The 21,486-nt window shown below is 58.9% G+C and overlaps 1 protein-coding gene across 1 annotated transcript; it reads left to right on the top strand.

Annotated features, from left to right (window-relative positions):
* The first annotated feature begins 9,616 nt into the window (after window positions 1-9,616).
* PRODH (proline dehydrogenase 1) lies at window positions 9,617-19,999 on the top strand. The gene is made up of 14 exons (XM_061370457.1): window positions 9,617-9,844; window positions 10,066-10,274; window positions 15,192-15,226; window positions 15,548-15,697; window positions 15,820-15,884; window positions 16,266-16,382; window positions 16,485-16,564; window positions 16,806-16,887; window positions 17,139-17,231; window positions 17,464-17,610; window positions 17,756-17,931; window positions 18,022-18,120; window positions 18,263-18,351; window positions 19,745-19,999. Exons 2-14 carry the CDS (start codon window positions 10,117-10,119, stop codon window positions 19,930-19,932), a joined length of 1,479 nt encoding a protein of 492 aa, XP_061226441.1. The 5' UTR covers window positions 9,617-9,844; window positions 10,066-10,116; the 3' UTR covers window positions 19,933-19,999.
* Window positions 20,000-21,486: the final 1,487 nt, after the last annotated feature.

The raw sequence follows: 21,486 nt of genomic DNA, 5'->3' as shown, positions 1-21,486 counted from the left end.
GGACGTTTCTGCTTATAGTGCAGTCAGGAAGCGGAATGGAAAGGACCCCAACTGCTGGTTTACGGCATGGATTTGGGGAGAAACTGCCCTGATTTCCCAAAGCGATGTGCACAGCCTGAGCCTGGGACCCAGCCACGAGAGAGCAGCGATAGGACACCACCAGCTGCTCCCAAAACCGCCCCATGACCCATTCCCAGGAAGTGTCCTTGGGCCATGGGGTGAGCACCAGTGTTCTGAGAGAGCAGGACTACGAGGGATGTGCAGGAGGAGACTGGAGGTGCATGGGGACATGCGGCTTCAAAATGACAAGGGCATGGGTGCAGGCAAGGGGAAGGGATGTGCAGGAACAGCTCCACCATCTCCACACACCCCAAACCCACAGGGTTTAGGTCATACCATCTCTCACCCTCTCTTCCCACTGACCTCAGAGGACTGATGCAGAGACCCAAGGCTCCTTGACAGCTCTCCAGGAGATTTCAGCGACACCAAATCTGACACAACCTCGCTTGAGCTGTTCATGCTCTTTCTTTATTTCTGGTCTGACCCATCTTAGTGCCTGTTTCCACTTCAGGCTCTTCTCTCTGTGCTGTCCTGTTCATCCAGGTGAGCATCTGTCCCTACCCAGCACTGCACTCCCAAAGCGAGGAACCCTGCACTGCAGGCAGCCCACCTCGAGCCAGCCCCTTCACCTCCCAGGTCAAGGCAGGTTTTCCAACCCCTCTGCCCTTCCTGCAGCTCTTTTGTGCTCACCTCCCGTTTGTCATGCCCATGCCAACGGGGGGATGCTGTCCTTGGCAGGCAGATGCAGCCACCGCCTCGCTGGAGCTGAGTGCGGCCACACACGATGCAGGTGGTCAGGTGCAGAGTGAGGAGGTGAAGTTAACCAACATTGATATGACGTTAATGAATTGCTTGCTGAGGAAAACCAGCACTGGCTGTCACTTGCAGAGCCTGTGCATGGGCCTGAGCTGGCAGGAGCTTCGTCAGGGTGAGGAGGAGAATAAGCCCAGGCAGGGCCTGGAGGAGGGCGGTCAGCACCGTAATGCATTCAGTGCTCCTGAGCTAAGTGATAAAGAGCCCTGCTCAGAGCCCATCTGAGCATCAGACATCCCAGGGACTGGGCAGCAGGACCTGGGCCCTCAGTAGCTTCCAAAAGGGCAATAAAAACAGAACTGGGAGTGTTGTTGTGGGTTTATTGCACAGATCCCAGCACGAGCTGCAGATAAACATATATTAGGTTAAATAAAAATAAAATGCATTCTAGAAAATGTTTGGAAATGTATCACATAATTAAGATATTAATTTAATGGTCTTAATTATTTGGGTCCTCATCTCATTCCCTTCATTGAACAACAAGCTCATCAGGCACAGTCATTATGCATTTTCATAAACATCTGATGAACAGTAACTGTGAGAAACATAAAATATTGGGTTTGTCCTTCAACTGTAATGACCATATGGAGACGCGTTTGCATTGGAGTCAGCAGTTGTGGCACATCCTCATTAATAACAGCTCCTGATACTTTTACTGTTCCAGCACAATGAAGCCCTTTATGGCAGGGGGAAGAAGGATTTAATGTGCAGGGTCTTTGCATTGATTTGTAAGAGGTGCTGTGCCCATATCCCTCTGTGACTCCGCACAAGCTGTGATTACTCACTCTTCTGGACAGCTCTCTCACAAGATGTTAATCCATGGGTAATGGGAGTGAAGGTGGCAGCTGGGGGTGGCTCAGACCTCTCCCCTGAACACACACATGGAGTTTCCTTAGGTTTGCAAAGGCAGGATTTCACAAGGCACTGGAGCGCTGGTGTGTTTCACAGGGCACTGGAGCGCTGGTGACCAAGGTATCTTTGACACCGCTGCTGGTTTTCATGGGCACCTTGTCCTGTTTGTGCTCACCAGGATGGGGATTGAGCCCTTCCCTCTGCCTCCCCTCACCCCAGCTGAGCCATGTTTAGTCTTGGCCCATGGATGACATGGAAAAGCCCCTGGTGCTGCACTGGTGGGCACAGGAGGCTTGGTGCCTGCCCTTCCCTCCCAACAGCCCCATTCTCCTGCCCGCAGCGGGCTCTGGAACAGAAACTGACCCGGTTGGAGCAGGCAGGAGAGCCCACAGAACCAGAGCTGAGCATCCCAGGGCTCGGATGCGCTGGGCTCAGCCTGCAGAGCATGAATAAAGCTTCTCCCAGGGCAGGACACAGATTCAGACACAACATTTCCCCTTCAGCACCGAGTCCCGGGCTGCTGTCAGCCCCACATGGATTTATGGCTCCATGCGCTCGTAAATGCCGGCACTGCAGGTGATGAATGCAGGAGTCGGGAAGCGCTTCCCCACCATCACCTTCGGGAGATGTCTTGATTTCTTTCTGCTCTTTTACAGCAGCCATAAAGCAGCAGCTGATTAGTGACGGGGCTTAAAACTTTAGGCAAAAGCTGTTGGAATCAGCTTTAAGTGCTAAGCTTCTCCTGAAGCAGAGCAGCTTAGAGCTGTCCTTTCGAGGTCACATCTGTGACGTGTGGCCCTCCAAGCTCTGGACATTGCAGCACCAAGGCAGGGACCTGCTCCGCCCCGTGCCCTGCCCCTGGTGCACATCAGCACATGTCCCCAGAGAGGACCAGTGGCCCTGGGTCATAGAATCATAGACTCCCAGACTGGTTTTGGTTGGAAGGGACCTTAAAGCTCCTCCAGTCCCAACCCCCTGCCACAGGCAGGAACACCTTCTACTAGAGCAGCTTGCTCCAAGGGAAGAACTTCCTTATACCTAACCTGAACATCCCCTGTTCCAGTTTGAACCCATCACCCCTTGTCCTATCCCTGCAGTCCCTAACGAAGAGTCCCTTTCCAGCATCCTTGTAGCCCCCTTCAGACACTGGAAGGCTGCAGGTGGAATCTGCTCAACTGTGGACCCCCATGGGCTGCAGGGCACAGCCTTCCTCACCGCACTCTGCACCATGGACTGCAGGGGAATCTCTGCTCCAGCACATGGAGCAGCTCCTCACCTCCTGCACTGACCGTGGTGTCTGCAGAGCTGCTGCTCTCACATTTCCTCACTCCTCTCTCTGGCTGCAATTGCACAGGGGATTTGCCCTCTTTACATCACCCCAGAGGTGCTGCCACCATCGCTAATGGGATCAGCCTTGGCCAGCAGCAGGTCTGTCTAAGAGCTGGCTGGCATCAGCTCCACCAAACACAGGGGAAGCTTCTGGAAGCTTCTCACAGAGGCCACCCCCGTAGACCACCAAGTACCATAACCTTCCCATGCACAGCCAGTACAGAGATGGAGGGATGAAAGGATGGAGGGAGGGATGGAAAGAAGGAGGGATGGAGGGATGGGTGGACAGACTGACTGGCAGAGAGCAGTTGTATCGTTTTGGGCACACATCCTCCCTGTAATGACTAGTCTTTGACCCGCCTCTCTTGCATTCCACCCCATTACCCTCAGGGCTGCCAGTCCTCAGTGTGCCCATGCTCAGCCCTGGCAGCTCCCATCACTCCCCTGGCAGGAGGAGGCTCTGTTTTCCTGCAGGATTGCTGCATGGACCATCTGTCCCACACCGGGGCTGGGCACGTTCCCTCCCTGTCTGCTGCTTCTCTCAGGAGCAGAAGTTAGTGAGGATTTATCATAGCACTAAACTTCCAATTGAGCACATTTGAAAGAAGAACAATTTATTCATCAAAAATATAGCTTCATTTTATCTGCAATTATTCTCAAGTTAAGGCCTCATTCAACAAGCATTTGGCGGAATAAACAGCAACTTTTTATATCTAAACCATCTCATTTTGACATTCCATCACAAGGAACCAATGCAGGAGGACACAGCCTTACCCAGATGGAATGTTCCCTGGCCACTCTTCCCTCTCCAGAGTGCTGGGACTGGGGAGGTGGATGAGGGCAGCTCCTCCAGTCTTGCAGCTGAGCAGTATGGAAGGACCAGCAGGGCATGATGTGGGGCACAGCAACCACAGAGAGCATCATTCACTGGGTTTGACAGTAAAAGAAATAGAGCATCCTGAAACAAGACAGTATCTGCACAAGCACAAACTTAAAGCAGTGGGGATGCTCCATCCCCAGCAACAGCCCCTGGGGGTGGCATCCTGAAGGAAAAAGACATCCAGTACTGAGGGAAGTTACTAAAAGAGAGTCTATCAGGTTCACAGCAGATAAACATCCTGGTGCAGGGGAACCACAGGACAACAGTAAAAGGCCAATATTGCTGCATCAGGAGCACTTTCCTGCCCTGAAAATCAAAAGAAATCCTATAAAAATGGGAATGAGGGTCTAAGGATGAGCGTAAAGGGAAAGCTCAAGCACATGGGGGTTGATTGAGAAAGGCTGAGGAGCCAAGTGAGTTATAGCCAGCAAGGAACATAAAAAACAACAGACGAAGCTCCTGGAAGTGTAATGGAGAGAAAAGAGAGGCAGCACTCACGTCTTGTGATGGAGAGAAGCAGCAAAGAGGTCAAATAGAGAAGGAACCAGTGCTTTCCACGCCATGGTTTTCACAGCATAAGGCTGTAACCAGTATCTAGAACTATTTCATTATCAAGGGGATAGGAGGTGAGGTTGATGTCAGGAAGGAAGTAGTTACAGGATGCTAAGATCAAGGTATATGAATAGTCAGCAGAGAAATGTCAGCAATATGGGAACAGTGAGCAGCAGCTTGTGACAGATTCCGAAGGCTCAAGCAGTCCCAGAGAAGCGCAGAGGTGTCTGTAAGGCAGGAGCAGGAAGCTGGAGATGCTGGGGAGTTCCAGCTTGGGCAAAGCCCCCTGTGCTTCTCTAGGTGCTCCTGTTCACTCCCATAAACAAGGTAGGGAAATACAATGTGAGAGAAAGCCCGGGAGATGGGCACAAGTGGGAGCTCAAACCAACACCACAGGATTAGAGGAGGCTGGGGGGCTCCAAGGGTCTATCTTGAGCTGGAGGGATGCCTCTTCTCTCCTTGGGGCTGAGCAGGGGACAGCAGGGCTGGTGGGCACATCAAATATGGGGGATCCACAAAGCACCAGGGATGGGGTTTAGAACAAGCTGCTCTAGTGGAAGGTGTCCCTGCCCATGGCAGAGATTGGAACTGGAAGAGCTTTAAGTTCCCTCCCAGCTCAAACCAGTCTGGGATTCTGTGATTAACTGGATGTTTCAGGTGTTTGATCCACCTTTGCTTCCCTGTTTCCCCCAGGACCAGAGAAAATTCCCCATTCTCTGAACGAAATATTGCAGAAAACCGAACTGACACAACTTTAGAGCTCAGCACCCTGCATGGAATCAGAGAATGACATGGGTTGGAAGGGACCTCAGAGCTCATCTGGTCCCATGCAGCCCGCCTGCCTGAGGAGGCTGCTGGTCTGGATGGGAGGAAGGTGCGATGCTGTGGTGTTCCTTTGGAAAGGAGAGAAAAAACAAGGAAGAGCTTTTCTTTTTAGCAGCTTTAGCAGCCCAATTGCTGTCAGGGCGCCTGTGCTGTGCTGAGCACCAGCAGCGCTGGGCACCGCCAGCCAGAGCTTCCTTACCGAGCAAATGTCACGACAAAGCAGGTTTATCCCAGCCCCCTCCCGGGAAAAATGTCCACCTTTGGACCATTTGTGTATTGTTTATCACCTGGTTTGGGACCGTGACCCAGGAATGGGGGGAGAAATGTGGCACCAGGCCCCAACTGTTGGCTCTGTGGGAGCATTCTGTGTTTCCTATTGATGCCCTCTAGTGATGCTGAGCAGCCAAAAGGAGGTCTGGGAGATGAGTTATTCTCGTCTGTCTTCCACCACCCCCACCGTGGCCTTTCATTGCTGTCCATCCTCTGCAATCAGAGATGCTTCCAAGAGAAAAAGGAACGAGTAAGGACTGTCTTCTAGGCACACAGCATCTGCAGAGGCTTTGCTGAGCCCGTCCTTGACACCGACTCCCAAGCACATCGCAGGGAGAATTTATGACTTCAGATCCCTCATAAACGCCAAGTCAGTGTGTGATAGATGGGCTGGAGCTCATCCCAGGATGCTCTCTGCAGCAGCTCCAGCCACTGTCCCTGGGAGCAGCAATAAAATGCCATTGACAGGAGGGACAAGCCTGTGAGCAAGCTGCTCCAGTGGAAGGGGTCCCTGCCCGTGGCAGAGGATGGAACTGGATGAGCTTTAAGGTCCTTCCCAACAGAGACCAGGCTGGGATTCTGTGAATCCAAGGGAGAACTTCAGGGTGTCCCGGATGCGGGGCTGGGGATGGAGACAACCAAGACAAAGCGAACACAAAGCAGGACAAGCTCCTCCGAGGCTGCCTGAGCACTGAGACCTGGGTGAGACACCCTGCTCTGTGAGACACCCCGCTCTGCTCTGCCTTGCACCGGGAGGCGCGGCGGGGGCACCGGGGGCCGTGCGGGGCCGTGCCCGGCTGCAGAGCAGGGGATGCTGCGGGAACCGAGCAGCGCTCACACGCGCACCGCAGCCCGGTACCGGCCCCACCGGTACAAGCGGCACCGGCACTGGTGGAGCAGCAGCGACGCCCAGCGGCAGGAAGGTGCTATCGCCTCCGCATCTTCTTCCATGCCCGTGCCAGGCACAGAGCATCCCTGCCCCATCCCTGGCAGTGCTCAAGGCCAGGTTGGACACAGGGGCTTGGAGCAAGCTGCTCCAGTGGAAGGGGTCCCTGCCCGTGGCAGGGGTTGGAGCTGGAGGAGCTTTAAGGTCCCTTCCAACACAAACCAGCCTGGGATTCCATGTGACCCGAGGAGCAGCAGGAACACCTATGGACCATCCCACCCACAGGTGGTTTCAGGATCCCTGACACAGGTGCATTAACCTCCTGAGCGATGGGCAGCTCTGAGCAGCCCCTTCCTGACTGCACAAGGGTTCTGGTGCATGCCCTGGAGCATAGAATTATAGAATCTCAGCTTGGAAGGGACCTCAAGGATCATCTGATCCAACTTTTCTTGTCAAGCTAGACCAGATGTCCCAGCACCCTGTCTAGCCAATCTTGAAAAGGCTGGGGGGAAAAAAGAGTAGAAGGGCCCCTTACTGGTGCTATAGCATCATAGAATCAATCCAGTTGGCAAAGACCTTTAAAATCATCAAGTCCAACCATGCCTCAGCACTGCCAAGGCCACCACTAACCCATGCCACCACGTCCCATCACCTGGGAGGAAGCGGTGAGGTTTGGAAGGTGCAGGTTGGTGAGCTGTCCTCGGAGGCACACACACCAACAGCTCCTGCTGTCCCTGCCCAGGGCTGCCCCTTTGCTCCCAGCCCTCCCTCAGGGGGCTATGGCCGTGCTCTGTGGGGATGCAGAGCTCAGCAGCCCCTTCTCTTCCCCCAGCCCTGCCTCCGCCTCCAAGCGCTCCTCTCCCTCGCTGATATCCCAGGAATGCCGCCCAGCACGAGGTGTTTAATCCTTCACAAAGGGCTGAAGCCGCGCTCTGGCATCCCCCCTGCTGAGGCTGCCAGCTCAGAGAAAAGGCTTTTTGTGCCTGTTCCCAGAGCCCATTTCCACAGAACCCTTTCAGCACCATCCTTCCTCAGCTCTAAGTGCAGCAAAACTGTTCCAGGCATCCACTGCCCTTCCCTTTCCACCAGGCACACTCGTGGGCATCTCAGATGAGCCGCTCCCAGCTGCAGATGGAAAACCAGGGGGACCCTCTGCAAAAGGAGCAATTACCCAATGTGGGAACCCTGATGGGGTTTTCTCTGCCCAGGATATTTCCCAGGTGCCATTTCAGAGGCAGCCTCTTTTATTACGCTGGGCTGGGTACCAGCTGATGATCTGCACTGCTCCCCAGTCCCTGCCTGCTTGCTGCCAGGGGACAGATGTCCCTCCCAGCATGCTGGCCTGAGGTGGAAGCACTTTAGTGCTGGACATGAATCACGCACATGATCAGCATGAGAAACACCCGGCACAGGAGGATCAGAATCAGCATTCTCCAGGGAAACGGCAGAGGATGGATGCTGGGAGTGGGGCGCGCAGCCTGGCAAGGGCTGCTGCAGGGCAAGAGCTCTGGAGAGCGAGGATCCAGCCCTGGTCCCAAGGATGAGGCAGGATTGGCCTTTCCTGAGCACTGGGCTGGAGGAAGATGGCGGTGAGGAAGGCTCTGCAGAGGGGTCTGGACAGGCTGGATCATGGGCTGTGCCAATGGGATGGGGCTCACCAGGCAGAGTGCCAGGTCCAGCATTGGAGTCACAACTCCCTGCAACGCTCCAGGCTTGGGAAAAAGCAGCTGGAAACTGCTCATGGAGAAGGAGCTGGGGGTGCTGGTTGATGGAGCTGAACATGAGCAGCTTGTGCCCAGGCAACCCCCAGCATCCTGGCCTGGATCAGCACCAGTGCGGCAGCAGGGCCAGGGCAGGGATTGTGCCCCTGCACTGGGCACTGGTGAGGCCGCACCTCAAATCCTGTGCTCAGCTCTGGGCCCCTCACTGCAAGAGAGACATTGAGGGGCTGGAGCGGGGCCAGAGAAGGGCACTGGGGCTGGTGCAGGGCCTGGAGCCCAAGTGTGATGGGGAAGGGCTGAGGGAGCTGGGGGGTTCAGTCTGGAGAAGAGAAGGCTCAGGGGGGACCTGATCGCTGCCTCCAACTGCCTGACAGGAGGATGGAGCCCAAGACTTCGTGTGCATAACCTTGTTGCAGCAAGGAGCTGAAACAGAATCGTTTTGCTCTCAGTAGCGTGGAAGAGTTAATGCAGCACAAGGAATATGTTGAAGGAGATAGATGGTTTCCCATAGCGGGCTTGCCACACAGTTCTGTGCACTGTCAGTGCCACTAGCTGGCTCTCACCATGGAAGGATGGGACATCTCAAAAGGAAACCTTGCAAATGAGTTCATGGAACCTCCGTGTTTTCACTGATAATTACAGCAATGCCAGTGCTGCAGCATGGAGGAAAAAACATCTACTGTAACTATTCATGTATTCATGCTGATCCTGAGGTAGCTGTTGCTCACCCAGACAGGGACTGACGTCCAGTGGTTGCCGTTTGCTGCCCTGGGGGGTGCTTTGGGGCAGATAAGTTTCGCATCACAACTGCTGGAGGTACTCAAAGCTTCGGGCTCTTCCTCCACTCTGCTCAGGACTTGGTTTCCCACCGCAGCAAAGCTGGCAGGGTGCTTCTGCCTGCGCTGAGCATCCCCAAGCACAAGGTGTCACTGAGGAGCTGGGCTCGGGCCCCTCTTGAGGACCCTGTGGTCCTCCAGCAGTCAGGAGCCCATTATCCCTGCAGGGTTGGTCCCAGTACTCACTTCGGGCCCCTTCAGTGGGATGGGGACCACTTCAGGTCCCCCCTCGGAACCTCCATAGCACTCCCTGGGGCTCCTCAAGGGCACGGGTCTCTCTTTGACCCCCCCTCCATCCCCCCCTCAGGGGCATGGGGCTTCCTCCAGCCCCACTCAGGGGGTCCCCTCCTGCCCTCTGTGCCCTCCTCGGAGGGATGGAGCTGACCGAGGGGATGGGAACCGGGTGCGCGGGGCAGTGCGGTCCCGGTGCCGGGCGGCGGGGCGGGGCGGGGCGGTGCCGGGCGGCCGATACTTAAGGCGGTGGCGCGGTGCGGGCGGCCCCGCCGTGCCCATGGCTCCGCCGCTCACGGCCCGGGCGCTCTGCGCTGCCGCCCGCCTGGGCGCCCCCCGCCGCCCGCGCTCCGCCCCGGCCACCGCGCCCCGCGGGGCTGCTCCGCTGCCGGCTGCGGGCAGCGGGGCCCGACAGGAGCTGCCGCCGCCGCCTCCCCCGCCGTGGGGCGCGGAGCGGGCCCCGCCGCCGGCCGTGGATTTCGGGGACACGCGGGAAGCGTTCCGCAGCAAGAGCAGCGCCGAGCTGCTGCGCGGGCTCGTGGTGCTGGGGCTCTGCGCTGTGGGGCCGCTGGTGGAGCACAACCGGGAGGTGAGTGCCTGGGGCTGGTCCCCGGGCGCCCGGCGGGGGAACCGCCGGCTCTGGACCGGGGGAGAGGGTGCCGGTCCCGGGAGGGTGTCGCTGTGCCTGCTCCGGGATGTCTCTGGCCCGGAGGGTCCTCGTCGCGGGGGTTGCCCGCTCCGGGAGGTGCTGGTCCCGGGGGGCTGTCGACGCGGGGCTCTGCCGGTCTCTGATCTGCTGTTGTTCCACAGCTGCTGCGGCTGTGCCAGCGGGTGCTAGGGCAGGCGCTGTTCGAGCGGCTGATGAAGATGACCTTCTACGGGCAGTTCGTGGCCGGGGAGGACCAGGAGGCCATCAAGCCGCTCATCCGGCGGAACCTGGCGTTCGGCGTGGGCGCCGTGCTGGACTACAGCGTGGAGGAGGACCTGAGCGCCGAGGAGGCCGAGCGCCAGGAGCTGGAGTGAGCGCGGGGACCCGCGAGGAGGCGGTGGCGGTGGCGGGACAGCGCGCGCGGGGCGCGGGACTTGGCCGAGCCGCTATTGGCTGCTCCCGCCCATCCCCCCCGCTCCTATTGGCTGGGGGGTGTTGTGCGTCACGGCCACGCCGCCCTTGGCGAGCTCCCACCACCAGCACCCCCCGGGTGCCGCCATCCGCCCCCCCCAGCATCCTGCTGGGGTTCTGCCCCCCCATTGCCCCTTCCCTCCTGGGTGCTGCCCCCCCCATTGCCCCTTCCCTCCTGGGTGCTGCCCCCCCCATTGCCCCTTCCCTCCTGGGTGCTGCGCCCCCCCCCCATTGCCCCTTCCCTCCTGGGTGCTCCCCATTGCCCCTTCCCTCCTGGGTGCTGCCCCCCCCATTGCCCCTTCCCTCCTGGGTGCTGCCCCCCCCATTGCCCCTTCCCTCCTGGGTGCTGCCCCCCCCCCATTGCCCCTTCCCTCCTGGGTGCTGCGCCCCCCCCATTGCCCCTTCCCTCCTGGGTGCTGCCCCCCCCATTGCCCCTTCCCTCCTGGGTGCTGCCCTGCCCCAGGGGTCCTTTCCCCCTGCACACCCCAGGCAGTGTTCCCGGTCTCCCACCGTCTGCCAAGGCCAGGCTCCAGCCCAAAGCCGTTGGCAGTTTCCCACACCTCGGGCTCCACTTGATGCAGCTCCGCTCATGGGATCACTGTGTCACGGTCACAGGGATGACGCAGCACTCCCTGGATGAGGCTACAGCAGTCCCGTGTCCCTGTGCGCACCAGGGGCACCATTCGGCTGCCACACGCTTGTCACCTGTTGACAATACAGCACAAATGGCTTTTGGGGTGCCTGGCAAGTGGGGTTTGGGTCACTGTGGGGTTGCAGATGCTGCTGTCTCCTCCCAGACACTGCTGGGAGCCTTATCTCTGCTCGCCACCTGAGTGCTGCTTATCAGGGGCTCCCTTCTTGCTGCTGCTTCCCAGTAATCCCCATCTGTGTGAGCATCCTGCTTGTCCATGGTGGGAGCAGTGTGCAGGCCGCAGCACTGGTGTGGGAGCTGCAGGGGATGCAGGGCTGCACCCTTCCAGCCACTTCTTGCCGACTGTGCTTTGGGAGTTTAATGTATAAATGCTCCCAATACATTGCTGCAGCCTGGGGTGGGTCTTTGGATGGCGAGGAGCTCTGGTCTGTTCAGGAGCAGCAGCCTCTTCCCAGCGGATGTTGTCTATCGCCATGGGGCTGAGCTGGTCGCAGTGAGCTGGTGCTGCCCTTCCTTGCCTGGCTGTGCCTATGGCTAATCACCAAGGGCACCTGCATCCTGCCCAGGGCTGTCAGTGGTTTGGGAGCTCTCTGGGCTGTGCTGGTCCTCCTGCTGGAGAAGGTTTGGGAGTTGCATGTGTAGGGCTCCTTGCTAGGTGAGCTTTGCCTGTGCTGCATGGGTCTATCCCACCCTTGGTACAGCCCTGCATTGGACCCCATTCCCTCTGATGCCACCCTGCCTAAGCCCCAGTAGGGTTTGCTCCAACGGATGATCAGTAAGGAGTGAAAAATGCTGTCCTGGAGATCATCCAGGGATGTCTTGGGGCAGGGATGAGCAGTGGGTGACATTGGAAGGGCTGTTAGACCCTGGCCCATGCCAAGCATCACTCTGGGTCCTCCTTGGCTGTGTTCAGGGGCAAAACCCCAAGCTCTGCCAGTGCTGCTGAGCTGGGCTGTGGGAGGCTGAGAGGGATGAGCAGCCCCAGTTCGTGGGTGCTGGGCTCTGGAGCTGCACCCTTCTGTCCCACCAGCACTTTGGGGTTTCACCCTGTGGCAGAGGCACAAACCAGATGCAGCCAGCAGGCTTTTTGGTCTCCTGGTGCCGTCTGCTCTTGTTTCCATCAGGCAGAGCCATGCTGGGTTTCCTGGCTCTTATGGAGCAAGCTGGAGATGGCAGCAGGGCAATGCCCTTCTCCTGCCCCCAGCACTGTCAGGTGCCCTGAGCGGCTCTGCCATGCAGCGTGTGGACTTTGCTCCCTCTAGAGAGTTCTTGTGTGGAGACCTGATATCTGTCCCATGGGATTACGATGCTGCCTGGCAACCAGCCTCCCAACGCTGACACCTCCCCTCCTCCTGCTCCCAGCACACTCATGCATGTGCCCCATGGTCCCCAGGATGGTTTCTGCTTAGTCTGAAGCAATGTGAGGAGGTTCTTGGCTGGTGCATGCTGGCAGCTCGCACATGGGCAGGCTTGAAGGCCTCTTCTGCCAAGAGCTTTGCTTTATTCCTAGCTGCACAGTTTCACCCATAGCTCCAGCCTGGGCTTCATGGGACCAGGGCGTTTTCCTTGGATGTGGTAACTGAGGGACCACTTCTCCTTGGTGTGCCCCCATCTGCTCTGCCAGGCCTGTTTGCTGATGAGCAAAGCAAATGCACTGTTCTCATGGCACCCATGGGTGAAACGGATGATTCCTGCTTCGTTTTGACAGAGGGATCTGTGTGTTCCTCCTGGTTATTGGAGCCTGATCAGAACCTTCCCGACAGCCGCACTCTGCTGCGGCAGCCGGATCACCACCCCCTGCAACCCCATGGGCTGCATCAAGTCTTCATCACCTGCTTTGCTTTGTGCATGGTTTGGGTGACTGTGAGCTCCTGGGTCCTGAATGTGGCTCCCTGCTGGTCACAGCCTGCCAGGAGCAGTGGGGCAGTGCCTGGAGATGTGCCCTGCTCTCAGTGTGCAGGAGGGTTGGGCAGGTATGAGCCGGGTTAAGTGGCACTTGGCTAGCGCAGGAATGGCTTTGTTGGCCAAGACTAACCCTGCAAAGAAAGCGGACGGTGAGCTCAAGGAAGAGCTGTTTCTGCAGCTGGAAGGAGCTTCCTTTATTCTGCTCGATGCAGAACAATAAAGCGAGCACCATGGCACTGCCTCGAATGCCCCCCTCGGGGAACAAGGGCTCCATGCAGTCATGCTGCAGGAATGCTGTTGGAAAGGGTGTGTTTGGCTTCAGGAGCAGAAACCACTTCAAATTCAAGGGTGATGTTTGCTGATCTTGTGGCCAGCGTTCACCCTAGGTAGGCCAGAGGAGGTTTATGCTCCCTGCAGCTTGTCCTCAGCATCTTGGATGCTGCGCACAAGGTGTGCTTTGGGGTTCACAGCTGCAAATGGGACCTGCCTGCAGGACCCATCTCTCTTGGCATGTTCTCAGAGTCACAACAGTGTGTCTTCCCCTGCGCCACGCTGCTGGATCCACAGGGACCCTCCATCCCTCTGCTCTGCTCTCATGAGGCCCCACTTGCAGCACTGTGTGCAGCTCTGGTGTCCTCAACATAAGAAGCACATGGAGCTGTTGGAGTGTCCAGAGACCAGGACGATGATCAGGGCTGGAGCACCTCCCGTATGGAGACAGGCTGAGAACACTGGGGCTGTTCAGCCTGGAGAAGAGAAGTTGTGTGGAGACCTCAGAGCAGCTTCCAGTGCCTGAGAGGGGCTACAAGGATGCTGGAGAGGGACTCTTCATCAGGGACTGTAGCAATAGGACAAGAGTGATGGGTTCAGACTGAAACAGGGGAGATTCAGGTTGGAGATAAGGCAGAAGCTCTTCCCTGTGAGGGTGCTGAGGCGCTGGCACAGGGTGCCCAGAGAAGCTGTGGCTGCCCCATCCCTGGCAGTGCTCAAGGCCAGGTTGGACACAGGGGCTTGGAGCAAGCTGCTCCAGTGGAAGGGGTCCCTGCCCGTGGCAGGGGTTGGAGCTGGAGGAGCTTTAAGGTCCCTTCCAACCTAAACCATTCAGTGATTCACATGGACTTCACTGTCTCTTCTTCCACCCTCTGTATCTGGGGGCAGAGCCTGCTGGACACGGTGCCTGCTGCTCCCCACAGGCTCCAGCTGCCCCTGCCCCAGCTCACACCAGGCTTTGCTGCGCTTTGAGCGATGTGGGGATGTTCCTGGCTCCAGGAAGCAGGAGGAAAGGGCTTGTCTCCGCTTGTTTATGCTTCCAGCAACCCCTAATCCCTGTCACAGGGTTTCCATGTGGGAGAACACGTTCTGAGACCATGTCACGCGCCTCCGCTCTCTTGTGCAAGTCCTCTGGCTCTGGACGGGTGGCTTCGCTCCCCGTGTTCTTTCCCACTGCTGGGTACAAGCAGTCTCAGGGCAGTGACTCCAAGGCAGAGATGTCTTGGAGGGGATGGCTCCGCTGTCACTCAGGGCTGCTGTCCAGGGGCTGGCAGTGCTCCTGGGTGAGACCCAGGGTCTGTGGCTGGATGAGGGTGTCATCAAGAAGGCTTTCCTGCCCGAGGAGGATCTCATGACTTGGCCAGTATCCCCCAGGCTGTCAGAGCCCTGTTATCGCTGTGGCAAAGAGCTTGGGCTTGAAATTACATCTGAGGTCAGCTGGAGTTGAAGCTGAGTCTGTAAGTGACGGGCTACTGCCAAGGCACAGAGGAGCATGGAGCAGCTCAGGATCCACAGCTTGATGGGCCCTGCATCAAGCTCCCTGCTCCTGGTCTGGATGCTGCTGCCTGCAAAGTGGGAGGTGTCAGGTTGAGTTTGGTGCCACTCAATGAGTGGTGTGGTGGAGATGAGCCCTTGGCACCACCAATGCTGACCTTGTCCTTGCCACAGGATGGGCTGTTTGAGAGCAGCTCTGGACCCTGGGACAGAGCATCCTCCCTGTGCTGCCTCAGGGCCTCCAGGTAACACTTGCCTGGATGGTGAAACCCCCTTGCTTTCCATGAGTTTGCAGCATCTGATGGCATCTGTGCCATCTGACCTGGCAGTAGAGCTCAGGCTGAGCATCACTTGATCCATTGGTGATGGGATGGTGAGGGAAATGCAAGGTCCAGGGCAGCAGCAGCAGGGGAGCCCCAGAGCTGCCCTGGCCACCAGTGTGGGGTTGCAGGGAGTTGCTGACCTGGTCCTTACCTTCCCTGTTTCTCTTCTTAGCTCCTGCACCTCTGCAGCCGAGAAGGAGATGGGAGGTGAGTGCCCCAGCCTCTCCTGCTGATAGGAGATAGCCTGAAGGCCCAGTGACGGGGCAGGGCACGAGTGGTGTGGGGGAAGGACCCAGCTCCTGCAGCCTCAAACATGAGCTGGATGAGGAGCATCGTGGCTCTTGGCCAGAGGAGCAGAGGCTCATCCTGTGCTTGGCAGCAGGGCAGGCCGGGCGCTCTGCAGCCTGCAGGGGCTCTGCCCAGGGCCAAGCCAGAGCCTCTCTCCCCAGCACCCACGGCAGAAGCCCCTGGGAGGTTTCAGGAGCTCGGCGGGGCTGCGGAGCCCATCTCCATCCCTTTCACCTTCAGGAGCAGAGCAAAGGGAGAAGCAATACCGAGCGCACCCGGGATTTGGGGACCGCCGTGGTGGGGTCATCAGCGCCCGCACTTATTTCTATGCTGATGAGGCCAAGTGTGACCAGCACATGGAGACCTTCCTCCGCTGCATCGATGCCTCAAGTAAGTGCTTCACATGTCCTGAGGAGCCCCGCTGGGCCTGGGGGCTGCAGGGACCCTGCTGCCATACTGTGGTGCCCCAGCACCCTGCCTCGGGTCAGCTCTGCTGCTGCTCCTCCATGCAGGTGGCAGCTCTGAGGACGGCTTCTCAGCCATCAAGCTGACGGCACTGGGCAGACCTCAGTTCCTGGTGAGTGCCAGGGCTCTGACCAAGGTGACGTGGGGCAGAGCCAAGGCCATGGGTGATGCTTCTGTGGGGCAGGCACTTTGGGATGCCAGGCTTGCTGCAGCGGCATCTCTACAGATAGCAGAGGGCAGTGGACACCAACAGACTGTCCCCCGTGTGCCCAAGACCACCCTGAAGACCCTGCCTCAGCTTTTGGGGACACAAGAAGATCTCGGAAGTGTAAAGTTCCGAGGGCATGGGGGTCCTGCACTGCTGGGCTTGGCACCTGCTTGGCCAAGGTGCGCTGCTGTAGGGTCAGGGTCTGCCATTGGGGTACAGTCTGGCAAAGCTGTGGCAGGATGGGGTGCTCCGGGCCGGGGGCCTCAGCTCAGGCTCCCTCCGCAGCTGCAGTTCTCAGAGGTGCTGGTCAAGTGGCGGAGGTTCTTCCATCAGATGGCAGCGGAGCAGGGCCAGGCCGGGCGGGCAGCACTGGAGATGCGCCTGGAGGCAGAGAAGCTGCGGGTGAGGCGGGTGATGCCCGAGGGAGGTGGATGTGCTGCCGGAGAGACCTGCACCCCCCTGAACCTGGAGCAGTGAGAACACTGATGTTCCTTCTGGTGGCAGGAGTCCCTGGCCAACCTCGGCATCGCAACCAAGGCAGAGACCCAGCGCTGGTTCACAGGAGAGAACCTGGGCATAAGCGGGTAAGCTGCATGTGATGCAGGACACTGGGGGCCCTTGTCTCTGTACCTCAGGCTGGGGTGCAGCAGCAAAGGCAGGTCTCCAAAGGGCAGCACTGGACTCAGCGACCAAGCATAGAGGAGGTCTGGGTGGAGGTGACAAGACAGGTTAGGGTGGCACCTCACTTGCTAGAGGGGTTGGGAGCTGGTAAAGACCTCCCTACCCCTGCAAGACATGAGCATGGAGCCAGCTCTCTGCTCCCAGCACCGTGGACCTGCTGGACTGGAACAGCCTGATTGACAGCCGCACCAAGCTCTCCAAGCTGCTGCTTGTGCCCAACATGCAGGTGGGTGTCCATCGGTGGTACCCTGCCAGCAGGGTGCGGGTGCATGGGCTGGTGGCCGTGATGCTGGCTGCTGTCTGTGCTAGCAGAGCCTGGCCACACCATGACCCACTGTGTGCAGCTACCAAGCTGGCAGGGTGGGTGCTGGGAGCTGGAGTGGCAGCAGCCCCACAGATGGGCTTCCCCCAGGGCTGTTTCTGCCCCATGGGCAAGGCTGGATGCAGGCAGGGTGTCACAGCCTGTTCTGCTTTCAGACTGGGCAGCTTGAGCCTCTGCTCTCACGCTTCACTGAAGAGGAGGATCTGCAGATGAAGAGGATGCTGCAGCGGATGGATGTCCTTGCCAAGGTGAGGGGGAGCTGGGGATGTGGAAGCTGGGCATAGGCTCTTACACAGAGGGGGTGACATGGTATCAGAATCCTTTGAGTTGGAAGGGACCTTAAAGCTCATCCAGTGCCAACCCCCTGTCACGGGCAGGGACACCTTCCACTGGAGCAGATAGCTCCAAGCCCCTGTGTCCAACCTGGCCACAGGTGTCAGGTGCCCCCATGAACTCACCCCACATGTCACTCCCCCCCAGAGAGCCACCGAGACGGGCGTGAGGCTGATGGTGGACGCAGAGCAGAGCTACTTCCAGCCCGCCATCAGCCGCCTCACCCTGGAGATGCAGCGCCGCTTCAACAGGGAGCGGGCCATCATCTTCAACACCTACCAGTGCTACCTGAAGGTGAGCTCCAGCTGCAGGCTGGGCAGGAAGGACCTGCTGGATGGAGACCTTAGCTCTTGAAGCCATGGGGATGCATAGCTCAGGGATGGTTGCCTTGGAGGCACTGGTGCAATGGCCTTGTGCCATCTCTTCCCCCTGGTCCCAGGAGGCTTATGACAACGTGACGGTGGACGTGGAGCTGTCGCGCCGGGAGGGCTGGCACTTCGGCACCAAGCTGGTCCGTGGTGCCTACATGGAGCAAGAGCGGGAGCGGGCGGCCCAGATCGGCTACGAGGATCCCATCAACCCCACCTATGAGAAGACCAATGAGATGTACCACAGGTAGGGGCAGCCCCAGCCACGGTCCTCCCTCTCATCCCACCAGGTACAGGCTTCAGCAGCCTCACCACGAGCCCCTGTACCGCCTTGCAGGTGCCTGGACTATATCCTGGAGGAGATCAAGCACAGCCGGAAAGCCAATGTGATGGTGGCATCTCACAATGAGGACACAGTGAAGTTCACCCTGCGCAGGTGACTGCTGGCCAGGCATGGCAGGGACTGGGCATCCAGCAGAGCTGCAGTGAGATGTGGCTTGTCGGGTCTCACCCAGTGGGATGCCACCCCATGTGCTCTGCTGTCTCTGCTGTTCCTCATGCCAAGGCTTGGCTTGCAGGATGATGGAGCTTGGCATCCACCCCTTGGAGAAGAAGGTGTACTTCGGGCAGCTACTGGGCATGTGCGACCAGATCACCTTCCCCCTAGGTGAGTGCTGGGAGCAGCAGGGATGCGGCAGTCGTGTTCCTGCCCTATGGAGTCACCCTTGGGGTCTGCAGGGTGGACAGAGCCAGGATGTGCCTGTGAGAGCACCACTGGTTGAGAACAGTGCCCTGCGGCCTCTGTCACAGAATCCCAGCCTGGTTTGGGTTGGAAGGGACCTTAAAGCTCCTCCAGCTCCAACCCCTGCCATGGGCAGGGACCCCTTCCACTGGAGCAGCTTGCTCCAAGCCCCTGTGTCCAACCTGGCCTTGAGCACTGCCAGGGATGGGGCAGCCACGGCTTCTCTGGGCACCCTGTGCCAGCACCTCAGCACCCTCACAGAGTGGGTTCTGATCTCAAGCACACACTGAAGCAGGGCCAGGAGGAGCTTCTCCTCACCCAGCATCCCCAAGTCCTTCTCAGGGCTGCTACATCCAGCCTGCATCTGTGCTGGGGCTTGCCCTGACCCAGGGCAGGGCCTTGCACTTGGCCTCATTGAGCTCCATGAGGTTTGCATGTCCCATCTCTCCAGCTTGCCCCTTCCCTTTCCCAGCTGTGCGGAATGCTGTGACTCCTGCATGGGTTTGGGCAGGATGCAGGTGGAGATTCACATCTGTCTTTTGGAGGTCCCATAAGACCATGATGGCTGCACAGGGAGATTCCCACTGTGGTCTATGAGCAGAGACTGGGTTGTCTGAGGGGTGGCAGAGGCTGGTCCTGGCAGGCACAAACCTCCCTTGTACCCTCTGGCTCTGATGGAGCTGCACACCCAGCACTGGGCAACAGCCTCTTGGGTGACCTTGTCCTCTCCTCTGCCCCTGGCCCCGGTAACACTGGGGCCCAGAGCCAGGGATGCGCAAGGGTCCAGGTCAGGGAATGATCCCCTTGCCCGCACTGGTGGCCAGAGCAGAGCCCTGCACCCAGGGGAGCTGTGGGAGGCAGAGGGGCCGTTGTCCAGCCCGGCCGTGGCTCTGCCCCAGAGCTCCCATCGCCAGCGGGGTTTGGCTGCAGCCTCCTCTGCTCATGCTGCAAAAATGTGTTAACTTGATGTTTCTGGTTGAACGCTTCTTCCCTTGGCCCGGCCCCGCTCCCGACATTCCCAGGGCTCCTGGTGACCTCGGCGCCTTCCCAAGCTCCCTGTGCTGAGCAGGCTCGGCCTCATCCGCCTGCTCCCAGGCTCCCCTCCCCAGTGCTGGACCACAGCCTCCAGCCGCTGCATCCCTCCCACCCGCATCCTCCGCTCACTGGCACAGCCTGAGGGGCACGGGAGGGATGGGAGGTGAGGGGGAGGCTTTTGGCTTCCTTCTCCCCCTCTTTTGTCTTTTTTTTTCCTCTTTTTTTCCTTCCTTCCCCCTTTTTTGGCTTTCTTGGTCCTTTCCAGCCCCTCTCTCTCCTCCAGGTCAGGCTGGCTTCCCTGTCTACAAGTATGTGCCCTACGGGCCGGTGCAGGAGGTGCTGCCCTACCTGTCCCGCCGGGCCCAGGAAAACCGGGGCTTCATGGAGCGGGCGAACCGGGAGCGGAACCTTCTCTGGAGGGAGATCAAGCGGCGGCTCCTTGCTGGCACCTTCTTTAGCTCCAGCCACTAACCCCACCTGTGCCTCCAGCCCACCACCTCTTGTGCCTTCACCTATGACCACTGCTGCTCTGCCCTGTTGCAGGTGCCCTCCCAGCACCCTTTTCCCGAGGAGGGGACATGTCCTTGTTGCTCTCTGAACCCCACACTACTGTAGGGCTGTCCCCCCATCCTCTCGCAGGGGCTGTGCTGTGAGCGCTGCCCCGGGGGGTTCCCATTGCAGCCCCAGGTTTGGCTGCCTGCTCTCTGCCATGGGCTCAGCAGAGCCTGGGCTTGTCCAGTGGGGCAGGAGGAGCACGGAGAGGCAGCCAGCCCCTGCCCTGCTCACGGTCCCCAGCTCCGGTCCTGGGTCAGGGCTGTGTTGCAGGCAGGGGGGAGCACCCAGAGCTGGAGCACAGCTCGGCTCTGCTGTACACTGGATTGGTGGAGAACGGTGATGAGTAAATTGCAGCTGTTCTTGCTCCTCTCTTCTGTTCACTAAATCCCAGCCTGATTTGGGTTGAAGGGACCTCAAAGCTCATTGAGTTCCAGCCCCTGCCATGGGCAGGGACCCCTTCCCCTGGAGCAGCTTGCTCCAAGCCCCTGTGTCCAACCTGGCCTTGAGCACTGCCAGGGATGGGGCAGCCACCCCTGGAAGTTACTGGGAACCATCTGTCCCTGGGCTGTGCATCACTGCCCGGGACCCGAAGGGGGGTTTGTGCCTGCTCTCAGCCCCGTCCAGCTGCACACTTTGGCCAGGGCCAGGGCCTGAGGAATGGAGCCAGAGACAGGATCTACGGAGTGAGGCCAGACTTCCTGGGAATGAGAAGCTGTGGAGCTCTGCAATGGGCTTGGAGGGGACCAGGAGCCCTGGAGCATCCCCCAGGCTGTGGAAAGGGGATGGGAGCTACGGGAGAGCCTCTCCTCACCCTGAGTCTGCTCCTGGGGCCGTTCACACTGAGCTAAGGAGCAGCTTTCCCTGGGCTTGGCCGGAGCTCTCCAGGACCACAGGCAGCTCTGGGCTTCCCTGCCAGGCAGCCGGGGCAGCAGCTCAGGCCCTGGGGGTGAGCCACCCCCAAGCCAAAGCGGGGAGCTCAGGCCCTCCAGGGGTGCTCCTCTTCTGCTGTTTCTCCAGCTGAGACTCCCCTGCCTTAAAGAACGGGCTCAGGGGGCTGCCTCCCGTTCACCTGTGCCCTGCCACCCCGCAGCCTCCGTGTTCCCAGCAGCCTTGATCCATGCTCAGCCACAAAACAACTGCCCCTTCTGTATCTGGGTGCACTGACCCAGCTGGACCTCAGCCTTCTCCCACCTTGCTCGGTTTGAGCTCTTGCTGCTGGAGCTGCTTGTCCTGAAGGAAGAGGAGGCGTCAAGTGGTGGCAGCTCTGCCAGTCCCCCCACGCTGAAGCACACATGCTCGGAAGGCCTGAGGCCTTCAGAAGGAGCTGCAGATGGTGTGCAATGGATGACATCAACCAGGCTCATGGGGCGCTTTCAGTGTTGCTGCGCTGTTGGACTGAGGAGGGTCACTGACCAGGCTGGGGGTGCCCCATGTGTCCCCCAGGTCCATAGATGTGTCCTTATGGTGGGT

This window comes from Neopsephotus bourkii, unplaced genomic scaffold (assembly GCF_033783945.1).
Source record: "Neopsephotus bourkii isolate Nb327-2 ecotype Australia unplaced genomic scaffold, CSIRO-AGI_Nbou_v1 NB_1542, whole genome shotgun sequence".
NCBI classification, from domain to species: domain Eukaryota; kingdom Metazoa; phylum Chordata; class Aves; order Psittaciformes; family Psittacidae; genus Neopsephotus; species Neopsephotus bourkii.
Note: the sequence above shows the minus strand (reverse complement) of the source record. Positions and strands in the feature narration are given on the sequence as shown.